The sequence below is a fragment of the Cricetulus griseus genome, chromosome 4, assembly GCF_003668045.3.
Source record: "Cricetulus griseus strain 17A/GY chromosome 4, alternate assembly CriGri-PICRH-1.0, whole genome shotgun sequence".
Lineage (NCBI taxonomy): Eukaryota > Metazoa > Chordata > Mammalia > Rodentia > Cricetidae > Cricetulus > Cricetulus griseus.
Genome location: NC_048597.1, coordinates 229,329,689 through 229,356,322, shown reverse-complemented (window position 1 = coordinate 229,356,322; position 26,634 = coordinate 229,329,689). Strand labels below are relative to the sequence as shown.

The 26,634-nt window shown below is 44.4% G+C and overlaps 1 protein-coding gene across 3 annotated transcripts; it reads right to left on the bottom strand.

Annotated features, from left to right (window-relative positions):
* Abhd5 (abhydrolase domain containing 5, lysophosphatidic acid acyltransferase) lies at positions 1-26,372 on the bottom strand. 3 transcript variants are annotated; one of them, XM_027415473.2, is made up of 7 exons: positions 26,236-26,372; positions 15,841-15,926; positions 13,388-13,760; positions 5,976-6,130; positions 3,373-3,484; positions 2,483-2,669; positions 1-2,039 (listed from the first exon to the last, which is right to left on the bottom strand). In XM_027415473.2, the coding sequence occupies exons 1-7, from the start codon at positions 26,277-26,279 to the stop codon at positions 1,926-1,928; spliced, it is 1,071 nt and encodes a 356-aa protein (XP_027271274.1). In that variant the 5' UTR covers positions 26,280-26,372; the 3' UTR covers positions 1-1,925. The 3 variants fall into 3 exon arrangements, with proteins under 3 accessions (XP_027271274.1, XP_027271275.1, XP_027271276.1); XM_027415474.1 differs by lacking the exon at positions 26,236-26,372 and adding an exon at positions 25,503-25,521; XM_027415475.2 differs by lacking the exon at positions 15,841-15,926 and having other exon boundaries at positions 26,236-26,357.
* Positions 26,373-26,634: the final 262 nt, after the last annotated feature.

Sequence of the window (26,634 nt, the reverse complement as noted above, 5' to 3'; positions counted from 1 at the left end):
TGGTGCTTGCACTGTCAAGTTTATTCTGTAAGATAAGGCAAAGGTACAAATAACTTAGCAAAGATCAAATATAGTTAAGAGGCCTTTTATAAGAAAAACATTTAGCAGCCATTGTATTCTCAAGAACTCTCAGATTATAATAAACTCCTCTGCTTCGATCTTTACAAAATCACATGGACCAAGGAAGAGTTGTTTTAAGAAGCATCACATTTCCAACAGAGCCAAGCAGTTGGTAGGAAGGACAGCTTCACTTGACGTTTGGGTAGAAACTCTCTCTTCCAGCCAGCAGAGGCTGACTGACACTGGGCATGTCAAACAAAAGTGCTGCCCAGATCTTACACCAATGTCAAGTCTGAATTTGGCCTTGCCAAGGCAAGGCTATTATTCTCAGGTAGAGAAGAAAGCAAGCCCCTCTCTGGTCTCATGTTGGTTTCTCGTCTAACCTAGTTCATCGGACAAGTCTGATAAAGGGTCACTGGGAAGCTGCTTCTCCAGCCTCAGTATAATTTACACATTCTCCTGTCAGTAAGGACGTTGAAAACACAACAGTTCATGTTTCTGACAGTTAATTAACTGTGATATAATCTTACATTTTCAAAAAAATCCTAATTAGCCACTAAAAATGCAATAGCCCAAATCACCAAGCCCATGGTTCGTGCTGTCCAGTTTTTGACCTGTGTGGCCTGCTTTTGTCCTGGACAGACAATGCTGGTGACACCCTCTTTGTTTTCTGTATAGGGGACTTTCACAGCATCCGGCTACCATACAGAGCTTTTTCATAGTTTCCAAGTTTCCCTCATTTTAAAACTGTGAGAAAGTTATAAATTCAATGGTGGTTTCTGCCAGACAATTCAAACAACATTATAGATTTTTTTAATAATCTTGATTCAAGCATATAAATGATTAGATTAACATAATAATCGATAAAAAATAAACACACATTCTAGCTCATTTCTGGTGCCGTGAGACATGACAGCACCACTTAATTTTAAATGTTAGTGGTAAAAATGTAATCCAGTTTAAGCACCGTATACGTTAGTTGTTCATGGAAACACAGTATGACTTGGTTTACTAGAAGGCAACAACAGTCTTTATAGCCCTGTAAGGGAAGAAACCTGTTCATTCACTATATCCTGGTTCCTGGAAAAGAACAGCATTCACAGGAAGTAAAGGGGACAGACTTTGGGTTCAGGCTTCTCAGTACCTGAATCACTGAGTAGGTCTGTAACATTTCATAGACCCTAGAACTAGATCACACACAGAGGGTTCCAAGGAGTGTGCAGTGTCATCATGGAGCACACTAAAAATGCTGAGCACAGCTTTGCAGCCTTAAATATTAAACAGGAAAACCAGAGGAGTTAGTGCTAGTGATCAACTCCCATCTTTTTAATCAAAACTTACCCTTTTATTCCATTTCAAAATGAAATATTCTAAACTCCATTTCAAAAATGAAGTATTCTAAATTGAATTTTTTTTTTTTACTTAAAAATACTTGGATTAACTATGTTAGTTGTTAGAGATAGTAAATACATGCAAACAAAACAAAGTGCACCTTTGTAGCATTTAAGATGACAGACCCAGAAGTCACTTAGTTAAATTTGGCATATAGACCGAAATATGAAAAGAAGCTAACTAGCAAAGTTAGGTAAAAATCAGAAAAGTCTCAGCTGAAAAACCACAATTTTTGAGTACACCAGAAGGACAAATAACCTTTATTTAAGGCTACTATTAAATCGGAAGACTTTTGTGTATTTCAATCTTGTGTAGGAGAAAGGAAAGCCATTATTCTAGAAGGCACTAATTGGTTTAAATGTGGAAGTGACTTCATAAGGAAATGGTGCCGAGTCCAGTCCAGGAGACTGCCTGGTTCTTGAGTTGTACTTCTTACTCTTCCCGTGGTTGTAGGAAATTGCTCGAAAATGGCATCAGTCACAGGTGCCCCACGCAGCTCGGTCTACCATGTGGCAGATCTCCTTGACTTTCTGGTTGAACTCTTCTGGCTGATCTGCGTACACGTAATGCCCTGCCCCTAGGATGGCCTGGGAAGGAAGAGCAGGCACAGCCAGTGAGCGAAACACAGCAGAGGGTAAGCAACAGTGCTCAGACACAAGAGCCTTAAAAAGAGGAGTGGAACTCACCCGCAAACTACCAAGGATCTGCATCAGAAGGCTTTGGGATAAACAGGAAAACCTCCTGAATCTTAGTAACTCCACTCCAGGGCCAACACGGGAGCCAGTAAGCAAGCCAACTGTGTGCACTGCTCTGGGAGTTGGTGGGAGCCTGTATGATACTGGACCAGTCTTTCAGTGTCCCCACAGACTGGGAAGGCTCTTGGGAAGGTGATTCACTACTGGGACGTAAACATATGTGGCTCAAACCCACCCGCATCCCTGTGACATCAGGTCTCTGAATGGGGCTGTGAGTGGAGCCCAAACCTGAGAACCTCACTGTGAGTGAAAGACAAGGCCAGCCCCATACTTACTATAGTCTTCACATAGGACTTCGGTCGCAGTGACTGGATGCTGGTACCAGAGTTGCCATCTATACAGGATCGGGCGCCAAAGATCACAGAAACTGGAATGTCAGGATGCAAGTCTCCTATCCGCTGAAGCATTGGCCGCTTTGCCCACCCATAAGGAATCGTCATGTTTTTGAAGGCTGTCTCACCGCTGCAGAGAGGAGAGGCATGATCTTGGGGTGTGAATCTGCACTGCAGTCTCACCAGTCAGAACATACTCACGTTTGACTTCCCAGCATTTAAGAAAAGTGTTTACTGAAACTTTCAAACAATTTACTAGAAAATGTAAGGGGGAAATCCATACATTACTGCTACTAGATAAACAAAGCTGTAGTATAATGTAGCTAACTCAAAGTTTTCTTCTAATTCTAACTAAGAAACGTTAGCTGGGAGTAACGGGCGCTCGGCAGAAGCCCCTAGAGACTGCTGAGCAAGTGATGACAGCAGATCTTCACAAACTGTGATCTCTTGTGGTTAGGAGCCTCCAGCTCCTCTGACAGAGGATCTAGCCTCCTTTAACACTGCTGCTGCAGCCCCACCCACCAATGGTTTCCCTGGGCCTAACTTGCTAACAGGGAGCGCAGGAGGAGGCTGGTGAGCACCTTGGCCTTGCCCCAGGTCTGTCTGATGAGTCATGTGGCAGGACCTTACAGTATTCACCCCTGGCCTACACCTATTAGGACTGTCTCAAGCATCTGTCACTGATGCAGCCTAGAACTGCCGAGTCAGCCTTAAACTGGGCTTAGGAGTCATTGTGCTTGCTTTGTATCCCAGGCTGGCTTCAAGCTCCCTATGAAGCCACAATGTCCCTGACCTAATAAACATGAGAAAAAATTTAGAATCACAAACCTTACCTTGGGGTCTGTACGTTACAGTGGTAGATGTACTCCGTTACAGTGTCATCTTCAAACATAGAGGAGTACTTCCGTTTGAAATCAGGCCTTAAACGCTGCACTAGACTTAACCCTATTTGACAGAAAATAAAAACGCGTATCTTCTAAGTTAACTAATAGCATAAAAAATAGTGTGCTTGTATTGTAAGTGCTATGTACTTACATCTATACATGTTTTTAAATATGTATTTTAGATTGGAAAAAAGCATATATCCTGAAAGATGCTCTCAAGTTCTCCAAGGACAAATGAGAGAAGAGACTTGAAGGGTGTTCTACGATGACCTACAGGTGTGCTTTAGAAGCTCCAAATATGTTAATTTCCTAGGACTTGTTTTTGTAGAATAAATTTGAGGTCATTGAATAGAGCAGCCTATACATAAAATCACATTATTGGCTTATCATCTTTTTTCCTCCATAATAACAATATGTTATAAGCAAACCAGAAGATATGTATTTTTCTCCCTTTATGATAAAATAAACTCAAAACTTCTGTTTGGACAATGGGATATTCCTTCCTGAGTCATACTGATGGCACAGGGCCTCAAGGAAAACAAAAAGAAGAGCAGAGCCTCTTGGGGCACACCTGTGGAGTTGGCCTCTAGCACTGGCTGTTTTCTACTGGATCAATCACTGCTCACTATTCTGGCAAGATGCTCCTTCTTGGCTTGGCTCTTCTTTGCTGCTTCTGAAGGACATGATTTCCTGGGTCACCTCGGCCGTGTCCGAGCACGAGCGGCAGCAGAAGCCAGAGCTGGCACTACATCCTCTCCTCTTACCTTCCCTCACTGTCACTACCTGTGATGGTTTGAACCTGAAACGTTGTTGACAGTAGGCTTGGGTTCCAAGTGTGTGTAGCCGATGGCACTGTTTCGGGAGGCGACAGAGAATTGAGGCAGGCCCTAGCTGGTGGGGGCAGGCCGCTAGAAAGGGTGCTTCCTGATTTGAAGGACGTCAACGGCCTCCACCACCCTGACGTGCATTCCTTCCCAGTTACGAGGGTGACAATCCCAAAGCCCCTGAAACTGAATTAATACCGAGCCTCTGCCCTCTGTTTTAGTCAAGTGTTTGGTCAGTGATGGGGAAATTCACGAGGACAGCCTTCTAGTTTCTTTTCTCACTCTCCTTTTCCCCTAGTTGTCATTTGTGCGTCTGTAACACGATCTGCTCATGAGTGTCCACGGAGCTTATCAGAGGGCAGATGGTATCCAGGAAGGAGGGGTTTTCGAGAGACTGAAGACTGACGGGAGGAGAAACCATACCTGAATGAGCCCTGGAGAAGTGCAACATGCTTACCAGTTTAACCCTATGGCCTCTTATCACTCCTGTGGTGATATCTTTCTTGCACAAATAAAGCCTGTCGGGAGTCAGATAATGGAGCTTGCCATTAGCGAACCATAGAGGTCTGTATAGACAGACAGGAAGTGATGTAGCTAGGCAGAAACAGGATATAAGCAGGGACAAACAGGAAATTGCTATCTTCCCTGCAGAGAGGCTTAGCAGTTCCCATGTAGTGGCGGAAGGAGTAGGAGGTCTGGACCCTTCTCCAGTAGGATAAGACCACATGGGAATATTTACATTAATAGAAATGGGTTAATAATTAAGACAGAGCTAGATAATAAGAAGCCCTAGTCATCGGCCGACAGTTTCATAATTAATATGGTGTGTACATGTGTTTATTTGGGGCTCCAGGGCGGTGGGACCCCTGCCAGGCCAGAAAACATACATCAACAGTCATTCCCAACTGAGTCGATAAGGAGAGGGGTTTCTGTAGCTGTGAGAGCTAAGAGCTGAGAGTCTCAACACCAATATTCACAGTAAATAAATAATCAGGAGGCCCCAGAGTGTGTATGCAAAGCATGGTTTTACCTTCCACCACACTGACATGGAGGAAGAGAGAAGAATTCTGAGTGTGGCGACACTGGTCAGCTCCATGGGCAATTAAGTTTTGTGCTCTACTGCTTAATTCTCACTGGTAGCCACATACTCTCAAATGATCACTCTCGCCCCATCCGACACTGCTTAGGTTTGCTTGGGTTTAGGCTGCTGAGACTGACCTCCCTCATCCCCAGTGTTCCCTCTGCCCCTGCTTTGCTCATTACTCATAATGTTCTACAATACAAAAGCTCCCTCCCAAGGAAAGTGGTTGGCTTCATCTTACTATTAGGGGAGAATCAGAAAAAGTAGGAGCTCTGATTTATTCATGGCTTTAACTAACAATGGTCAACATCAGTATGCACAGATGGTCCCCTATGTATGACTTAGGACCATAAAGGAGCAATGGGTGCTCAGTTAAAATCATATTTTGAATTTTGATGGTTTCCTGGGCTGACGTGCGGAACCAGACTCTTGTGATGACAGGAAGTGACAGTGACCCTCTTGACCAGACATCTGCCAGGGCTCTATAGCATACTATGCTACCACTGCCCCCATGGTGTCAGGTCAGTACTCTGAGCTGTTGATGGCTTTAATGGGATACAGCACTGTCCTATCCCAAGTGGAGGAAGCAGGTGCTCTTCTTCTGTTCAGTTATCAACTCTGTTCTTTCCCAGGACATGAATACTCACCAAAAGGCCCTGCAATCCTGAGGCCAGCCAAAGGGTTAAAGGGAGTCAAAGCTGCTCCCAGGGCTCTGATCCAAACTGGAATTGGTCTTTCTTGATCAGCCAGATCGGGTCGCTCAGGGAAACCCCATGGCTCTACTAAAATGAGGTGACTAACCCTGTTGAGGGCAAAAAACAAACAAAACAGACTTAAGTTCATTTGGTAAATTCACCCTTTAACTGTAAAGTGCTAACTGAACAAGCTCAAGGTGGACTGAACCCCTTAAATGGAAGACTAGTGTTTTTTGTTTGTTTGTTTGTTTTCTTTTGGGTTTTTTGAGACAGGGTTTCTCTGTGGCTTTGGAGGCTGCCCTAACTAGCTCTTTTAAACCAGGCTGGTCACGAACTCACAGAGATCCGCCTGCCTTTGCCTCCCAAGTGCTGGGACTAATGGCATGTGCCACCACTGCCCGGCGGAAGACTAGTTGTTAACCAGGCTATATCTTGCTTTTGCTGTCAACTTTTACGACTGGAAAGAGTTGAGGGGTTTATGCTAAAGAGAAGGCTTTGCTTTTATGTATACTTGGGTGGCAAAAGGCACACCAAAGGAGAAGATATGACTGTGATCCTAAAAAGCAAAGAGAGAGGAGAGGGCAAAGTGAGGGAGAGGAAGGGCCCTCTGCAGGACACCTGTCACTGACCACTGTGAAGAGCACAGTGGATCTGTGCATCTCCAGGCCAACACTACACTCATGGGATGGTTAATCTCTTGTAGGCAAGTTAGGATTTCCCCCACAAACATGACAATAATGTAACACGGGCTAACAAAATACATTTTATTTTGGGACGTGGTGAAATGAACAAGTCTATCTACTCCACTCATGACATCATGATATACTAGCCATAATTCTCTTCCTAATTCATTCCCAAACAACTTCTTTACTAGCCAACGTTTTCATTTCAATTTCATACAAAGTAGATTCATTCCCCCATTAACAGATGTAATTCCTGACTTAGGAAACCCATCCTGATAAAGAAAAAACAGAACTGTGCATTGCTGCCATGTGACAGGTGTAATTTCTTCTAGTCATCATAAAGATTGTAACTGAAGCACACCCACCACAAGAGCATTTCCAGCTGTAACCATGGCAGTCACCCAATGCCAGGTAACCCCAGAATGAGACGACATGTCTCTGACAGCCTTCCCAGGCATACCTGAAGCAGTGGCAAAGCAACTGAAACTGTTCACAGGGTTTTATTCCTAACATAAAAATCTGCTTTATTATTTTTGTCAGCACATAAAGAGATGAATAGCAATTCTTACTTGGCATTTTTTCCAAACAGAAAGCTTTAGGACTGAGCACAGGAGAAAATCTTCTAACCTCTCATCACAGCGGGAAGGAAGCTGAGGCACACAGTGGGCATGCTCCAGCGTGCAGCAGCGGTTGTCAATGCAGAATAGGGCTGAGCCTCATTTCCCACTCTAGTGCACTCACAGAGGACAACTGCTCACCAGGCAGGCTTCCATTCCTCAAGTATCCACAGCAACAGAACATAAGTTTTAGTTTACCTCAGCCATTTCAAACTGGCTTCTAAGCTGTATAGCCCTGAGACCCTTTGTGGGACAGAACTATGGATTTGGAGAGGGTTGTGTGGCACATGACAGTTGTGCATACTTAGTGTGTTTTCAAACTAAAAGTTTTAAAAATGTTTTTAATAGTGTACGAGAAAAATATTGGAAATTTTCTTTCTGAAAATAAAATGGCACAGTCCTTTAAATTTAGATAGTGGGAGTGACATGCCAGCACGAGAATTAATGGAGTGGCCACCTTCCTGAAAACAGCAAACATAATGGAAGGAAACAGCTAGCAATATTCACTACTGACCTAGCTCCCAAACAAACGAGCTCTTTATTTAAACACCCATTGTGTATGATTGAAGAAAAGTCTCACTTTGCTCTAGGTAAGGGACCGTTGTTTCTGCTTGTCTTGCTTAATATACTTTTCAAAATATCATCCCCTGGAAAGTGTTGGCTGAATACATTTTGCAGGCCGGGCGTTGGTGGCGCACGCCTTTAATCCCAGCACTCGGGAGGCAGAGTCAGGCGGATCTCTGTGAGTTTGAGGCCAGCCTGGTCTACAGAACGAGTACTAGGACAGCCTCCAAAGCCACACAGAGAAACCCTGTCTCGAAAAAAAAAAAAAAAAAAAAAAAAAAAAAAAAAAAATTTGTAAAATATATAAACCAGGGTGAAGAACTTGGATTTTTTTGTTTTTGAAAAGTATTAAATTGACCGAGGATTGTTCAAGCCTGTCTTCAGCATGGCAAAAGTGGCAGGTGCTTGGTAAGCATTTGCAAGTCTGGTTTTGGTTCTTAGTAACAACATTCAAATGTTCTACAGTGCCATCTTTGTCTAGTTTGGATGTTGTGGTCCCCCAGATGGTACTGGATCATATTGCTGCTTGTTATGATAAAACTTAGAAGTTATTACAGAGGGCCAAAAGCCAATATTATTTTCAAAAAAACATGTATTATTTGGAACTGAAAAATACAACAAGCATGAATATTCATCCCCCTACACACACACACACACACTCTTTACAACACTTACAGAAAACGATGTTTTAAAATAAAGTTTTAAAGCCTCCAACATCAGAAATGTAGTTAGACTGCATCCACTTTAGCTACACGAAAAAGCCCTCACAAAATAATGGCCTTGTTTTTCACTGGAAGCCTTTTCAATACAACAGACCACACAAAAGCATTGCACTTGGTGGCTACCATGGTAAGAATTCTGTGATGGAAGCTATCGCAGCAAAATTTATTCCACTGGAGGGCTTTTAAATTTTTATTTGCTCTCTTTTGAAGACACTGTGTAGCCTGGGCCAGCCTCACGTTTGTAGTGCTCCCCCTGCCTCTCTGCCTCCTGAAAGCTAAGATTACAGACCTCAGCCACTGTCCTAGCCCCACCGACAGGCCTGTCAGCTTAAATATAGGGTAAGGAGTGAGTCATCCTATCAGACGACATCTTCCTCAAGAACTAGAGTGTGATTAAACTACAGGACAAATGAAGAACCAGAAGAGCAGGAATATGACAACAGCCCATCAGTGTCAGGAAAAAAAAAAAAAAAAGGCATTCTTCTTGACGGTAGTCACATAAACAGCTTACACCTTTCAGGGCAAAGCAATGGGTCACAGCTTCACTGGGATGAGACGGTGTTCTGTCTAAATGAGCACATGACTACACACACTTGATTTTTATAGATTCGGTCAGCTGCCAGCGAGAATGATACAGCCAGAACAATCAGTCCCAGAACTGAAATGCACCAGGAAATTTACAGGGCCTCCTTGAAACAAGGAAAGGAGCAAAGAATATGACTACAAAGAATTCCAGTCTACATAAAGGAGCACTCTCAGACTGGAGGGTAGCCTGGGGTATTTCCTGTTGGCACCACACCACTGAGGAGAAAGGACCTGAAACCACCAAAGCACTTCAGTTCCAGGCCAATCGCAATTCTTAAGAGGAGCCAAGAAGATGCTCAGCCCAGGCCTGCATTGTCAGGAAGCAGTCAGGCAAGGGCAGTAGGGACGGGACTCAAGATAGTATTGTCCAAAAGTCTTTGTTAGTGGAGACAAGTTCTAACATGCTGTTATAACCTAGGGTGGGTCTTTTTGCTAGTCCCTTTCTACTTGTTTCTCTTTTGAGACAAGATCCCATTATGTGTTCCAGAGTGGCCTCCAGGTCCCCCCCCCCCCCCGCCTCTGTCCCTTGGGTGCAGGGACTGCAGTTATGTATCATACTACATAGGTTCCATACAACCTTCTAAGCGTGTATCATATCCTTTTTCTTAGTGTGTAGCAAATACCTGCAACACAGACGTTTCTTCACAAAGGAAGGAGCTCTAAAAGCAAAATCTGAACAGTTGAGAGGAAGGGGCAAGCATCTTGGCTACCAACACTGGCTAGCTTCACTCTTGCTAAGGGAAGACAGCTCAAGATTCCTCAAGCAGCAAGTAGCTCTATTTGTGACCCATCATATGAATCTACTAACAAAATTCCAGGGGGCATCTCCACTCATCACACACGAGTTTAAAAAAAGTTGGGATGAACTGAGGTTGCTGCGTGGGAAGGAACGAGGGGCCGTGCCTTCATTGGAGTCCTCTATTAGCTAGCCCGTAACTTCTCTGCCCACTGGCCTTTCCTAAACAGCACCGGTGCCTGCTAGCATGGGCCTTTGAAACATATGCCCATTGACTGTAATAATCCCCTGCCACCCAGTAGTCCTCTTTTAGATCTTAGATCAAGAAATATTTCTTTAGACCATCATTGAAGCAGAGACTAGATCAGGTTCTCACAGCACTGTCCGTGTCCCCCACCATAACACTCATCCCAGGGGCAGAGCCCTGTGTGGGTATTGAAAGCGCCACTCCAGTACACATGCACACATGGCCCAGAGCCTCCTTCCCCCTGTGCACAGCACAACTGGGCATATATATCTACACACCAACAAGGTGTGGTGAACTCTGACGCATTCCTTAGGGAGGGTGTGATGAATAGCATCTGGGGAAATACCGCTGTGACTCCAACCACCAGTTTATAGTGTGCACAGAGCTCAGGTGCTTCTTCCGACATTTTAAAGAAGGGAATTAAAACAAAATGCCCTCCCCAACAAACACAGTCACTGAAGATCAGTCAACAGCCAATCTCCTAGAATACACTATTGGACACTCCATTCATCACCAATGCTTCATGGAAGACCCGAGGAGTCATCACAAGGAGTCAAGGGCACAGCACACAGCTTTTATCAGCCGGCAGGAACACTGCCACAGGAAGGCTGCAAAATGGCTCTGATGGGCAGGGGCACTTGGAAATATGCACCCGTGTCTAATCAATGTTATGAAGTCAAAAGTATGAGTTTAAAAAAAATATGATTAAGTCAGGAATAGTGACACACAACTTCGATCCCAGGAACTGGGAAGCAGAGGCAGGCAGATCTCTGTGAGTTCAAGGCCAGCTTGGTTTAAGCAGCTAATTCCAGGATAGCCAAGACTATTAGAAATCCTAATCTCAAAACCAAACCAAACCCAAATAAAATAAAATAAATCTAGAAAGAGAGAGAGAGGGAGGGAAGGAGGCGGATGGATGGATACAGTTTTGGGGTGTCGTCCAACCCTGTGATAGTAAGAATAGGAATTTAGACACACTCCACTTATGACCACTACTTAGTGGTTTCTGGCTCCCACACCCATAATGCACTGTCTGAAGTGCAGCCGGCACTATGAGGGATCAGCTGTTGCTCTTCTCTCCACAGATGGATTTTCAGCATTTGCCAAGTTCTGCTTCTTCAGAGCGTTTCACTACTGCAAGTGAAAGTTTCTCCAGTTCTCCTAGTCAGTAGCTACCTATAAAGGGTTGAGGGTTTGCAACGTAGAGTTGATGACAGTCCAGCCCATAGCCTCATGTCCTAGCTCCAGAGACGCCATAACACACACAGGGAGTCAAACCCCAAGCAGCTCAGCTGTCTCCACTACGCCTTTCCTCTATCTCTCACAAATATCATTAAGTTTCTGTTGCCGTGAGTAGGATGCAATTAAAAAATGGACTTAAAATGCCCACCAAGAAAAAAAAATGTGACAGGTTTTGTTGATGTTTTAATGAACAGGTCTTCTGGGTGACAGGACTATCTCTGTCAAGCATATAAAGAGTTTTGAATCCACCAGAAAACTTGGGTACAAAGGCTAAAGTTGACACACTGAATCTTTGGAGAAAAGGAACCATGGCAGAGGCAAACACAGTATCCTGTTCCACTGTGCAGACCCCATACCAGCAGCTGTGAAACAGAGTGGCCTTGTGGATGGGGACAGACACTCTGAAAGTGACCATCAGAGTGCTTCACCCACAATTCTCAACGTCCATCACCTCTTTAATTCTAGATTTAAAAAACAGTCCAGTGGAAAAATTCACCAGCAACACAGAAACGCTGACACTCTCCTCTACAAACAAAGCTCAAACGGAGATAAAAACTTTTCCTTTTATTTTCTTTGGACTAAAATGCGACTTCTGATGGAAAACCAGTGTCATAAGAAACAGTGAAAGAAAAACAGTAGAAAGATTCTAAAGCAAAATGGCCACTAATTCAAGGACTGAAAAACAGTGCCTCCTGAGCATGGTGGGTTAAGTCTACAATCCCGAAAGGCTCGAGTTGGAAGCTGGAGGTCAGCATGGGTCCATGGTAAGTTAGCAATCCAAAAGGTCCTGTCTCAAAATGATTATTTAAAGGCTCTGTAATGAAAACATTCAGGGAATGATATAGTCAAAACCCATGAAAGGTACACTATATGAAAAAAACTAAAGTCCAGAGCTCATACAATTTGCTCATTCACAAAGATATAGTCTGCTTCCCTTTATAACTTAACTATAATTTAGCAAAAAGTCTGGAAAAGCCTGCTGGTTCCAAAGTTTTAATTATTATAGTTAAAAAAAGAAAAAAGCAATTACACCATAGTATTTTTATGGGTGGCTTAAAGCTACACCAGGTCAGGCACTGTGGTGCATGTCTTTAATTGTAGCACCAGGGACAAAGAGACAGCTAGATCTCTGTGAATTGGAGGCCATCTTGGTCCACACACCAAGCTCCAGGCCAGTCAGAGCTATACAGTGAGACCTTGTCCCCAAAGAACTTAAGAGATTAGATTTTGTGTCATTATGAATAAAAAATATTGTCCTTTGTCAAGCCTATCAACAAAATCTGATATCATCCTTTAAGCTACAAAGTGGGTTACCAGTTGTGGTTGTCTACCTATTGGGTCTTTTAAGAGAATGTCTCTCGTGTAAGGCTAACAGTCACCACCAAAAACGGGAACCAGGGATCCGCCTGCCTCTGCCTCCCAAGTGATGGGATAAAAGGTGGGCACTAGCCTGTGCCTCCCTGCCAGCTGTATGTAATTCTGCCCCAGCTGCATCAACCTGATCTTATGGTCGAAGGAGTTCCCATAGAATTTAGAGCATTCCATGTACAAAGATATAAAGCTGTCTTCTTTGGTGTTAAATTGAGACTTTCTGGTACGTCTGTGTGATGATTTGATCAGGAATGGCCTCCATTGGCTCATATTTGACTGCTTGGTCATTAGAGAGGCACTACTAGGAGGTGTGGCCTTTTCAGAGTAGGTGTGGGCTTGTTGCACAATCCGTGTTACAAGAGTTGCCATAGGGGGAGGGCCTAGGCCTTGTCCCAAATGACATGACAGATTTTGATGGGAGGGAGAAGGAAATTAGATTGTTTCTAATTTAAATCAAATGTACAAAATCATTTCTATTAAATAAAATGTATAAAATTATTTCCAATTTAAATAAAATTTATGAAGAAAAAAGAACAGGAACTGGAGGCTAACACTTGGACGCAGGCTGTGACCCTCTCCTCTGTCACTGACACTTACCTTGATGGGTATTTCAGTGAGTAAGCAGCGGCCAGGAACCCTCCAAGGTTGTGTCCAAGCAGGATCATTTTGTTCAGCCCGAGGGCACACCTCCACTCCTCAATGGACTCCACAAACTGGTTCTCCACCTCTTCAGCATCGCTGTCAAACCTAGGTCGACTACTTCTTCCAAAGCCCAAGAGGTCAAAGGCATAGACGGGCCTGTCAGTGCTTAGATCTTCAAAATTCAGGGCCCAAAGTCCAAGACCTCCTCCAAAGCCGTGGAGGAGGACGAGTGGTGTCTTACTGGAAATGTCGTGAGAGAACATCAGTGTCCATATTCTGTTTCCATTGGATATGCGGACGGGCTCTTTCTTGTACGTGCAGGGGACACCTGGTGGAGACAGAGAGCACTCCACTCAGTCTCGCTGCTTCCAAGCACTCTCAGGGTAAACTCAGTCATGCTATTTCACCTTTTATTGCATCGACCCCAAAAGAGTCTATACCTGATTAAAGCAAGCAAATCCAACTAACCATGTTTTATAACTACGTGGGAAGACTTACCTTAGGAAAGCCTCGAGTATATGACCTCCCGATTTCTCTCCACTCTATCATATGAGGACATTACATGCCTAGAACTGGAGAAGAGCCTAGTGGCCTTTAACCCTGTTATTTTAAGGTCCCTAGCTTTGCAGACAATAACAAGAATACTACTTTGAATTTGTAGAGCACTTCACAGGTTAGCATTTGAGACTGAAGTCAGACTTGAAAGGACCATGGAAAGTCATCGGGAACTTGGGGAAGGAGTAACTATATCCACTCTAAACACATACCCGGTGAGCGAGATCATTTAAAGCTTAGTAAAAAGCGGTGTGTGTGTGTGTGTGTGTGTGTGTGTGTGTGTGTGTGTGTGTGTGTGTGTGTGTGTGTGTGTGTGTGTGTGTGTGTGAGAGACGGGGCATGGCAAGAACTTCATCATGAGGCAATCCGAGTTCAAGCGATTGCCCAGAAAATAAAAGTACAGTTTTATAGATCAAAACCCTTGTGTTCAAAACTACATAAAACAAAATACTTTAAACCCTCAAGTTGGTCAAAGGTAAAACTAAAGTTGATTGATAATAAACCATCAACTGAATAGCTACACTCCAGGAATGTCCTTAAACACCCGTGCATATACATGTGTGACAGACAAAATATGGACAGTCACATGTTTCTTCCCTTTGTCAAAGAGCTAACTTAGGTTTTGTATTCATGGTGGCAGCAGAGAGAAAGCGGTGTGCATTTAGGGATGTGATGGGTGCCCTGCCTTAACTGGAAAGAAACCCCTCACCTAGAAGAGGAGCTGAGCCAGGCTTTGAAATGAGCCAGAGCCAGATCTCTTCAGTGTTTGAAACGGGCCTGAGAATTCCCATAAAAATTATTTTTAACATTTAGTGAGAGCTCATCCTGATGTTCAGTCACTCACATTCATGTCTGACATCAGAGCAGGCAGTTCTTAGACACACACACACACACACACACACACACACGGAATCTAGAATCTAGCACCACTGGGTGATAGTGGCACACACCTTTAATCCTAGCAGAGGCAGGTGGATCTCTGTGAATTTGAGTTCCAGGACAGCCAGGGTTAGTTACACAAAGAAACCTTGTCTTGGGGGAAAAAAGTTTATTTTGGTAAACCACAATGAAAATTCTGCTAGTTTTTGTGAAGAGCAACATCATTCAAGTATATGGAACAGAAATTCATTGTGTTAAAATCCACATAACAGGGCTAACTACCATTCCTAAGAATGTAACCAGTTATGGTCACTTACTCTGCAATTGCCAAATGAACAAACAAGAAAATCATTGATGGTAAAGAGAGTGAAGAACAGGTGTAGACAGACATCAGTAGAAGCCCTTACTTTACCCACTCCTGTAGATTCTATCATCAGAACAAAATTGTACAATAAATACCAGAGGTCTGGATCAATTTCAGTGCTCATTAAGAAAAAAATTACAGGACTCTGTGACAATACAAACGTGGATGTAACGATGGCACAATCCAAAGGCACCGCCAAGAGCACCCTACCCCTCATTCCAGAGTTAAAGAATGGGAGGCCGAACAGGGTGACTTGCCCAAAGGCTGCCACCACTGCACAGCAGGTCTGGGTCCAGTTGCTAGGTTCAGCCTGGACTGTGTTCCACTAATGAGACCCTGGAACACAAGAATGTGCTCTCAACTATATAGTCTGGCATATCAGGAAGGTCTTCCACAGGTTTTAAGGATATTAAGACTTTTAACAAAGCCTTATTTTCCATTCTTTTAAAAATATTTTTTAATTGTGTGTGTGTGTGTGTGTGTGTGTGCCTGTGTTGTGTGTCTGTGTGTGTACTTGTGTGTGCGCACGCACACGCTCTCTCCGGACAATGCAATATATTAGATCTATTTTAGTAAATAGTTAAGTAACTTTACAAGAGGAAAACCTTACATTTTAACATTTTCTCTTCAGCTTCTTTAAGGTGTGATGTAGACGTAGGGCACCAGGTCGGAAGCCACCCTGTCAGCCATCCTGACCTAGAATACCAAAAGCAAAGTGCACATAGGTGAGGCCATGCTTTTCTTAACTCTCAGCTACAACACCTGAAAAACAAAGCCTCAGAGGAACCCACCGCCTGTGTGTGTGGGGGCAAGTACAGGTGGCACAAGTTAATGGGACAGGCACTGGGCGCCTACCTTACCTTTCAGGATAGTCAGATCCAAGTAACTATAGAGAGGCAAAAAGAAAGGAAAGAAGGAGGGAGAAAGGAAGAGAGGGGCACCATTCCCAAAGTACGGCAGTCTCTGAATGGGCTAGAAGTGCAAAAAAGCTGGTCTACGAGTGAATAGGTTTGCTTCTCCTCAACAGCAGGCTTACAGTGAAAAGAAAACTATTTACAATTCTCATTTAAAAAACTAGAAAAAGGAAAAGCTTCAGATATCAAGAGAAAGTGCAAAGAGCCTATGGCTTGCCCTCAACCTGCCTAGGGCAGCTGGTTAACTGTCGGTGGACAGAGCAACCTTGGCTCCCATACACGGCAAAGAGCAGAATAGCACTGTAGCTGTCTGAACACAGTGGAGCCAAGAGAACAAGGAAAGCGGGTCTGAGGAAACAGGAGCGGGAAGACGGAGAAAGAAAGGCTATACAGCTGACACTAGCTAGGTGGGAGAAACTTCAGCTTCGGGCCTGGCAGCAGACCAAAACCTCACGGCAGTCAGTCATTTGAGGCCCTGAGAGTTTAGCCGCCGTCTAAGCTGGCAAGGACTCTGTGATGGTAGTGAGACACTTCTGATGAAAGATAATGAATCTGAAAAGGGGATCGATTCTAGAAGAAAGCTCAGGGCCTGAACCACAGCACTGGTGAAGGGGACCAAGACATGAAGATCTGGCCAAAGAATGTTTAAAACGGAAACACGCTAAATCTGGTCAATGGTGTGATATAGTCTTGCGGTTTCTCCTCACAGCACCACTATCATGATGGAGAACACACTAAATACAGATAGGGATGCAAATGAAAGACAGAAATGGAGGCCCTGGCTTTGACTCTGTGTCTTAAATAGACTAAAACAATTAGCAAGAGAAACAAAGTGGTGTGAGTGTAGAGAAATTAGGCGAGGATTGGGAAGGGAAGGGGTGATTCAGTCTCTACCTTTTCCTAAACTTCACAGAAGCTCCCTACATTTCCTTTCCCTATAAAATACTTTATAATATAACAGGAACTCAGTAGCCAGTGTTTGAACGATTAGGTCACTTACAATTTAGAGTCATCTTAGTCCAAATTAGGCCCAGTTCACAGATGTGACGCTGACATCAGGGTAGAGGATACGAAGCTAGTAACAAACGTACCCCCAAATCCCTGTTGTCCACAGGAGAGTACCTCCCTCAAACGCCTGAGGAATTGGCTATTGTGCACAGGTGGCCCACACTCCTGGGTCCTGTCCAATCTGCTCCTGCCCAGCTTGGCTTTTGCTTTGTGTCATTTCTCTCAAAACTTCACACTACTGAGTGTTTCTGCGGCCACCCAGCTCTTCCCTTGGTCCTAACCCCTCGCTTTCACAGAAACATCATTCCTGGGGTGCAGAGGCATGGTCCTTGCTACAGATACAGTTCCTGTAGTCAGTGGCTGTTTGTCATCTGCCTACTGCCTGGTGAACACACCAAAAGTCAAATCTACCTCAAAGCTGACCTTAACACCCACTGCTAAACACGCCAGCTGGTGGTCATGTGAGCCCTTGGGAATGGGAACGGGAGGCTGCAGTCAGCAGACTCACATAGGTGTGTGATCAAGAAAGGCAGATGGACTCTCTCTACAGGCAAGAAGCACTCAGCGTACCTCCGGTTCTACAGCAACAAGGTATGTGGGCAGGACAAGGGCCTGAAACTTCAAAACAAAAAATAACTGAAAGTTGACACAAAGAAGAAACTCGGGAAAGAGACATCAGCATGGAACACAAAAGGTGACTGGAGAGAGGGCAGGATAATGACCTAATAGCTACACTCTCTAATACAAGCTTGTCTGTCCCTTTATGTTTACAGTTAACTTCCATCTGGTCTTGGTCTTTAGACAAAATTTCCTGGTAGGTTCAGTAGCTCTGTGTCTGTGTGTCTGTCTATCTGTCTAACAAATAGAATCAAGATAAGAATATTAGCAGATATATCTGGTCAGCTTTTCATAAGCTGTATAGTTAGGCATATAAGGGCCTGCGTTAAAATGCCAGTTTCACACTTGTGCACTGACAAGACAAGACCAGAGGACCCGTGGACACCCCTCACAAGTGCTGCACTGACCAACTGTGGAGGTGTAACCTAAGAAAGTGTTAACTCTAGTCCAATGATGAGTAGGCAGTCTGTCTGCAAACTTCAGTCTTGTTTTTTTTTTTTTTTTTAATTTATTAGCAGTTTGTAAAATTTTCAACAAGGAGGGTAATGCATTTTTGCTTGTTTTAAAACTATTGTTAGGGCTACAGAGATGGCTCAGAGGGTAAGAGCCCTAGCTGCTCTTCCAGAGGTCCTGAGTTCAATTCCCAGCAACCACATGGTGGCTTACAACCATCCGTTATGAGATCTGGTGCCCTCTTCTGGTGTGCAGATATACATGGAAGCAGAATGTTGTATAAATAATAAATAGAATCTTAAAAAAAAAAATGCCAGGTGTTGGTGGCACACGCATTTAATCCCAACACTTGGGAGGCAGAGGCAGGTGGATCTCTGTGAGTTCGAGGCCAGCCTGGTCTACAAGAGCTAGGACGGCTTCCAAAGCCACAGAGAAATCCTGTCTCGAAAAACAAAAAAACAAAAAACAAAACTATTGTTAAACTGAAGGAAGCTCTTTCATCCTCTTTTATGCCCACATCATAAAATTATGAACAGAAGTTACGTATAACTGAATCTCATCAACAAATATCTTTCAGATCATAACACAGTTCTTTGTCAGAGATCAGTACAAAAAATAAATTGAACCATAATCTACTATTGCTCCAAATGACATACACAAGTTGGGACAAAGAAAGCACAAAGGCAATATTTGCTTCAGTCATTAAGAACAAAAAACAAACACACACCAAAAAATTCAGACTGAAAACCTTCGTCCAGGAGTTTAGAATTTTAAAAGTTACGCAGCAGACTATAGTACAGGTGTGGGTCTCCCTGTACTGGCTTGCCACTTCAAACAGCAACTCTTTTCTTTGTGACATGGGTTCTCCGGTAGCCCAAGCTTGTATTGCTAAGCAGCTGAAAATGGTCTTGAATTTTTGATTCACTTGCCTCTACCACCCTGGTGCTAGAATTGGAGGTACAAACCATCTCATCTGGCCCACAAAATAATCTTCAAAGGCTAGAACTATCTATGAATTTTGACTCCTAATGGCTAGTTCAATTTAGTGTTTGTAAGCCTAGTGGGTTACATTAAAAATTAAGGGGCACCAATTCTCATTATATTTTCATAGCTACCTTTTCATCAGCACAAGGCCAATTTTTACAAATGAGCTTTTTCTATAGTATATTTAAAGTGGGGAAAAAAACCCCACATATTTTCATTCCTAATAAAACTATGAAGATAGCATGTTCCCCTAAGCCTAACAGTACCTCTGTCCAGGTTTGCTTTACTCAGATTGCTGGTAAGATTTTTACAGAAGTGGACTTCTACTCTGCACCTGTAAGACAAAGTACCACACACATAGCAGACCCCAAGGGACACCTGCAAAGAGTGAAAAGCCGTGGTCTGTCTGCCTGCCCTTCAGTCTCTTGTTCAGAAGTCCTCATTCTTTTCTTGCTAGCTCTGTTATTCCCTGGCCAATCCACTCGTGTGTCTGCAAAATAACTTAACTGCATCTCCAAAGAGACGGTTCCTTTCTCCTGAGTCTCTGAGGTCACTCAGTTGTCTGGCACTCCCTGGGCTTAGCATGTGGACACTGGATCTAAGGCTGTCCGACTCGGAGCCATTCTTCTGAGGTCACAGATTCAAGGCAAAAATCCTCACAGTCCAGCTGAAGAGCAGTAAATGGAATAGCCATCTCTCCACAGTTTTGTAAAATAGAAATGTATAACCTATTTAAGCAATAATTGATAAGCATTATTATCCACAGCTAAGGCATGATTACAGATGGAAATGTCAACTGCAATACCAAGAAAAGCCATTCACTGCAAAGTTTGTAATTTCCCCAAAGTACACACATACACACCAGGAAGGCTTGCCGGTGTATGCCAAAAGGTTTTTAGCAAAAGCCCTATGACCTGGGCACTGACCATGTCGGTATGGCAGAAGGTACATGCCCTGAAGCATCTAATTTAAAAAAGAAAATAATCAAAAGACTCTTGCTCTAGATTTAAAACCACTGGAGTGGAAACAAACAAACAAAAAAATAGTTAAAGTTTTAGAAGACCACACTAAAAGTGATAACTCTTAGGAAAGCCAAATAGTTGTGATTAACATACTAGAGTATATTTACCAAAAAACCCAGCTGATTTTAAGTACCCTGCATTTCCCCCTGAACTTTCCACCTCATTTTTTTGTAACTATCACTAACAATGTACTTGTACCTCGTGCCATGGACACTTAAGTTCCTGGTAATTCCTGTTTTGTTCTCCAAGCCATCTGACTATCTATAGTGTTACTAAACCTGAATTGCACAATCTATAAATATTGTGAAATGGTGAAAGAGGTTTCAAAGTATCCTGAAGAAAATATACAGAAGCCTGGCCAATTTCCACATACTCTGTTGGCCACTTAACATTTCTAATTAGGTTATAAGTAAAGAGGATTTCATTATGTTACAGTTTTGCTCCATCCCTCTACTGGTATACTCAAGAGGAGAAAGTGTGCTTGCTATTGTTCTCTGCAATCCAAGCACAGAATTATATCTTCAAGGAGCCAGGAAGCTCTGTTTTTCTTTAATAAATAAACACGTTAGAGGTAATATACACATTCCTCTGAAATAATTCCTCAAAGAAGAACTAAAACATTCCACACTGGAATTGCAACACAACCGAAGGCCTCCTTTCTTGGGAATTGGATTTTTAAAAATCCCATTCTTGTGAAAGAGAAAGAGGATACGCCACACACAAGTACAACTTAAGTGATGAACGTAACATTTTTAGATATGTTACTATAATGACTCAGGTTGTCACTGGCCATTGTATCCATGACAGCACACAACCTTCTAATAGACCAACATATAGTTTAGCATCTCTTTAAGGCTGTGTGGTGTGACTCAGGCCTGTAAGGCCAGCCATCAGGAGGATGAAGCACAGAGATTAAGATTTTTGAGACCAGTCTAGTCTATACAGAAATACACTGTCTTATAAAACCTAGAGTTTAATACCCGCAAGCACACCCACACACGCAAAACCTTTCTATGGCATTCCCTCACACAGTAAAACAACTGCTCAGGAGAAGAGTCAGACACATCTGAAGCAGTTACATGTGAACATTCATGCTCACTGTTCAACAAGTCAGAGAAATGTTTAAGTCAATTATAAAATAACCTTAGCCATTAGACAATGAAGGTCTCAAATCTAATAATTATTTTTAATAAAATTATCTTTACACTTTTTTATAACTTACAATTGGGGGTGCATTAAGCTTAACTAAAAATTTAACAAGTAGTCAAGGTTATTTTAAAAAACAATGTTTCAGAGTAGGTGTTAAAATAGTATGGGTCACATCTATGAGTCTTGAAACATATTGTTGAGCATTATTTTGATTATATGGCCCACCCCTGATTTTATAATCTTTGTTTTTTGTTGTTGTTGTTACAGGGTTGACATCTGCATTGCTGATCTGTGACTGACATTCTAGAGTGCAGGAATGGAGAGGCGTGGATCGGTTCATCTGAGGTCAAGAAGTAGACCCTGTTCCCAACATCCCAGGAATATTGAAGTGTGTGATTCTAATTACTGTCCTACTCATATACAAAAATTTCTGAATATTTTAGGAACACAAATAAGTCACACACCTGAGATATGAATAATTTACTATGAGGTTTGTAAGCTTAGTGTTCATGTCAGCATAAGTTTACAACAGTTAAAGGTTTAATAAAAAATACTAAAGATTACCACTTATAAAATCCTTTTGGACTCTGCCAAACATTTGAGTAGGACAAAAGCCTTGTTCTGGGCTGACAAAACAAATACATAAATAAGAATGCTGTTTAATAACAGTACTTCAGTGACATGGGCGCTGGAGCTGAGTGAGGTGGTGCATGCCTGTCCTCCTGGCATTTGAGAAGTAAAGGCAGAACGTTCACAAGTTGAAGGCCACAATACAAGATCTTGTCTTTCGAAAACAAAAATGTATTTAAAAGAAATACCATGGAGGCTGAGGAGATGGCTCAGCGGAGGACCTAAGTTCAGGTCCTTGCATGACTATAACCCCAACATTGGGAGCAGATCCCAGGAGCTAGACTAGTCAGAACCAAGTTTCAGGTTCAGTGAGAGTGACAGATGAAGGCGTCCAATGTTCTCATCTGGCTTACACACACACACACACACACACACACACACACACACACACACACACACACCCCACACACACACACACACACACACACACACACACACACACACACACGTGCATACACACACGTGCATACACACACACTCACACACACGTGCACACACACACACACGTGTGCACACACACACGTGCATACACACACACGTGCATACACACACACTCACACACACACACGTGCATACACACACGTGCATACACACACTCACATACACACACACAGAGAGAGACACACACACAGACACACACACTCACACACACACACACATGCATACACACACACGTGCATACACACACACACACACACACACACACACACACACACACGTGCACACACACGCAGGCATCACACCAACCCACAAAACTCCACGCCTTAGAGAAAGAAGGAAGGTCGTAATCTCTCCTGGGTTACAGCAAATGAAGTGGAGCAAACCCTGAACAGTGAGAGAAGCAGGCAGCATGTTTAGCAAGTATGAAAAGCACAGCTCTCCAGGGTTCTGTGTGCACAAAGAAAACAAAACTCAAAGCTGAATGGAAGCCACATTCAGATCCCAAGTGGTTTTGCCGTCCGACTAAAGATATACCATAACCATAACAGAGCCACTGTGTGTGAAGACGAGTTCCTCTTGGAAATAGAAAAGGAACTACGTCCTTGGTATGTTACCAAACTTGCAAAAGTCCAAGGGAAGAATATGAAGGTTTTGAACTAAGTGGCCCCCGGGTAATAGTGGGACAATAAAGGGCAGGTTGTCAGCAGACTCTATGGGGACTTGATAATTGATTTGTTATCCAGAGACAAGGGAACAGGTTTGATACTTAGAGGCCAGTTACAAGAGTGTAGACAGTCAGAAGGATGAAACTGTCTTCAAAAAAATAGACTGTAAGGGGAAGAGCTATTCACTTTACACATTTAAAGGAGGAGACAAAATAGGCTATGTAACAAAATAGCTATTTCAATACACTTGAAATTGGACACAAACAGCTGGCAAACACAAACAGTACACTACAGTACAGAAGAGAGTGAGATCTCAGTCCTTCGAAGACAAGCTAGTTCAAGAACTGTGCATAAATAAAAAATAAAGATAGTAATAAACTCTTAGGGAATTATTGTATTTAGAAAATAGTTAAAAGAATAGACCCTAAAAAAAGTAACTGCTGGTCTCAGTTAAGAGAGTAAACAAAATATTGAAAGAGTTAGCTGTCCAATTAGAGTTTCACTACAGTACTGAATATTGAAAAGGACGAAAGAGGGCTGGGAGATGTAGCTTAGTGGAACAGCGCTCACATGAGGTCTTGAGGTCAGTGTGTGTTGGTGTGCATGTGTGTAAGACCCATGTCAGATAAGTACTGGCATTACAGAATTTCATGATTTTGAAGAAGTCATGGGGCAAGGATTACAGAGCAAAAGCAGCAGGAAGTACAGATCTTATCAGTTCCTTAGGAGGTAAGATGAAGAAGCTCACCCTCGACTCTCCAAAGCACAGGACTACACACAGGCTTTAACATCAGGACTCTAGCAAGTCAACTGAGGCAGAGAGGGAGAAACCCTGTCTTTACTTAATAGCCTTTGATGACTTCCATAGTGTGAATTCTCTCACAATGGCTGGCTTCGAGATGCTGGTGCTGTATTTCTGAAAATTCAGCAACAGTCTGCCAGTACAGACCAACTCTAGCCTGCCCTGCAAGCCACCTATTTTATGGTCCAGTCTGCAATAGTGTGATTCTGTGATAACTTTCCCCCAAACTCAACCAGCACTTAATTCTCTGGGACAATGTTACAGCAAGTCAAAGAAATCTACCCTATTTTTTTATTATTATTATATTTGGCTTTCTCAACTGTATTGCAGCTGAAAAGGGCTAGGTTTTGAAAGCTTCCCAGTACACTTGTCTCCACTTAGAGCCACAAAGGGAAAGACAAGACTTATTCAGCTGTGAGATGACTGTTTTATAACTGCTAGCTTCATTAATGCCATCTTTGTAACTAACAGGTTACAAAGAAATGAGGTGTTTTGGTCATAGTTCTGGAGGTACAAACAGAAAGATCCGTTCTGATGTTGGACTTTTCCTGGGAAAATCCCGGGGTAGCACCTGGGAGGACACAGTTGGTACATATACTGATCTCTCTTCCTCTCTCATAAAACCACAAGGATTCAGTCGCTGGGACTCCAGTCCACTGTCTCATCCTAATCCCTCTCCAAAGCCTTGCCTCTGTGCACTACCATTGGATTAAGGGCCCACTTGCTAATTCCTGACAATGAGCGTTAAATCTGAACACATGGGGCCTCTGAGGACACCCAGATCATAGCCAAATTATAGCACCATCTAAGCCCAAATGTCTTGAAGAACTTGACTCAGAGCAGTAGACAAATATCCCATCGGTCCCACTCCAGCCGAGAAGCAGCAGAAAGATAAGGGAAATGCCTTAAAGCTAAATGCAGACACCTGAAGGTGTAGGTTCCAACTAGTTCTACTGCTTGGTAGAAGCGATTCCAAATGAAAATGGGAGTAGTTAGATGTCGACATTAGGGTTGTTATGACCACACTGTGGGAACACCCAGCAGGAGCTTAGCCTTCTCTGTGCTTGCTTGCTTGCTTGCTACAGTTCAGAAGGCCATCTCCGTGCAGATACCAAGCACTGCTCAAATGTCCTGCCAAGAATATACCAGGGAGGGCTACCTCTGTCTAGGGACTGTGGCTGGTCTTGCCCTCAGTGACCTCCATCCATCACCCAAGCCATACGTTTCTCACTGTTGTGCTCTGGATTCCTGAGCCTCACACCATCAAGACCAAAAAGGTCCACAAGTTAGTAGTCTCAGGGCCAAAAAGCGTCCCGACAAATCTGATAGGAACACAAGCTGCCAGCGCCTACATGTACCACGTGACACTCCGCGTTCCGTATGGATGTAAGGAACTAGGAAGGCTCAACAAGCCAAAAAACAGCCCAACTTTTACCACTTGAGCAAAACTAGGGGAACGTGGTCTCTAATATTTCAAAATACTTCTGCCCTAACATCCCTCCAATGTTCGCTTTCCTGGTACCATAACCTATCTTTCCTGTGCAAATGTCCCCAAACTTCTGCGGTGGAACTGTCCAAGTACTTACAAGGGGAGACGCGTCTAGTCCCGTCCACACCAAAGGGGCAGCCTCCTGAGAAGCAAGGCAACGACTTAACTATTCTACTCACGAGGGCATGACATATATCAAAGACAGACAAGAATAACTTAAAACAAGACCATCAAAAAAAAAAAAAAAAGCTGGGTGTGGTGCCTCACACCTGATGCCAGCACGGAGCGGCAGAGGCAAAAGGATCGGAAGCTAGCCTGGTCTACACACACCGTTTCAAAACAAAACAACAACAAAACACAGCTAGGTCTGCCCTTCAACTTCCACGAAGTTTGCTGCCCGGAAGCCTGGGGCCGGCCTGCGGAGCGGGCCCCGGGAGCGCACCGGGGAGGCGAGAGCGGGCGCGGACGGGCGGACAGCTGACCGCCAGTCACCCTGCCCGGAGCTTCCCGGAAGCCCGACGCTTCCCGGGGCCACATGCCCACTCCCCAGCCCCGTGACGCCGGGCTTCCCGCGTCCAGGCGCGGCCGCCGTGCGCCGGCGCGGAGCTCCCGTCTCCGCCGCGCTCGGGGCGAGCGCTGACGCCGAGCGGGGGTCGCCGGGCCGGGCGTCCTCAGCGGCCGCGGTCCCCGCAGCCCCCCGGCGGCGCGGCCTGCCCTCCCGGACGGGCGGGCGGCGGGGAGCGGGAGGGGAGCGGCGGCGCCGCGTCTCCCCCGCCGGCACCGCCGGGCGCCCCCAGACCACGCCGTCCCCCTTCCCCGGCGAGCCTCACCCTCCTGCGGTGTCCGCCGAGTCCACCTCCTCCTCCGCCGCCATCGCGCTCAGCGCCGCCGCCGCGCCGCCGCCGCCGCGCACGCGCAGGAGCAGGAGCGCACCCCGAAGCCGGCTGACAGGCCGACTGGGCGGCCCCGGGCCCCGGCCGCCCTTAAGACCGCGCCGCCCGCGCATGCGTCGTTCGCCCGCTGGGACGATCCGGGGGCGTGGCCACGCCACGGCTCGCTTCCTTTCCCGGCCGCCGCCGGGCCTCCCTGCTGCGCATGCGCCGCGCGCCTGGCTCCCGGAGCCCGGGTCGCGCTGCGGGAGGCTCGCCCGTCTGCATGGTGACCATTAATGCGTCATGCCGCCCGCATGGACAGTCCCGGGCGGAGCGGCTAGGCAAGCAGTCCGCAGC

Excerpts from the sequence above, each read along its gene's own strand:
- Abhd5 (XM_027415473.2), bottom strand. The coding sequence starts at position 26,279 with ATGGCGGCGGAGGAGGAGGTGGACTCGGCGGACACCGCAGGAGG. Across the intron at positions 15,927-26,235 it reads TCGGCGGACACCGCAGGAGG|GTCAGGATGGCTGACAGGGT; the intron begins GTGAGGCTCGCC and ends TTGGTATTCTAG. Across the intron at positions 2,670-3,372 it reads TGTAACGTACAGACCCCAAG|CGGTGAGACAGCCTTCAAAA; the intron begins GTAAGGTTTGTG and ends TCCTCTCTGCAG.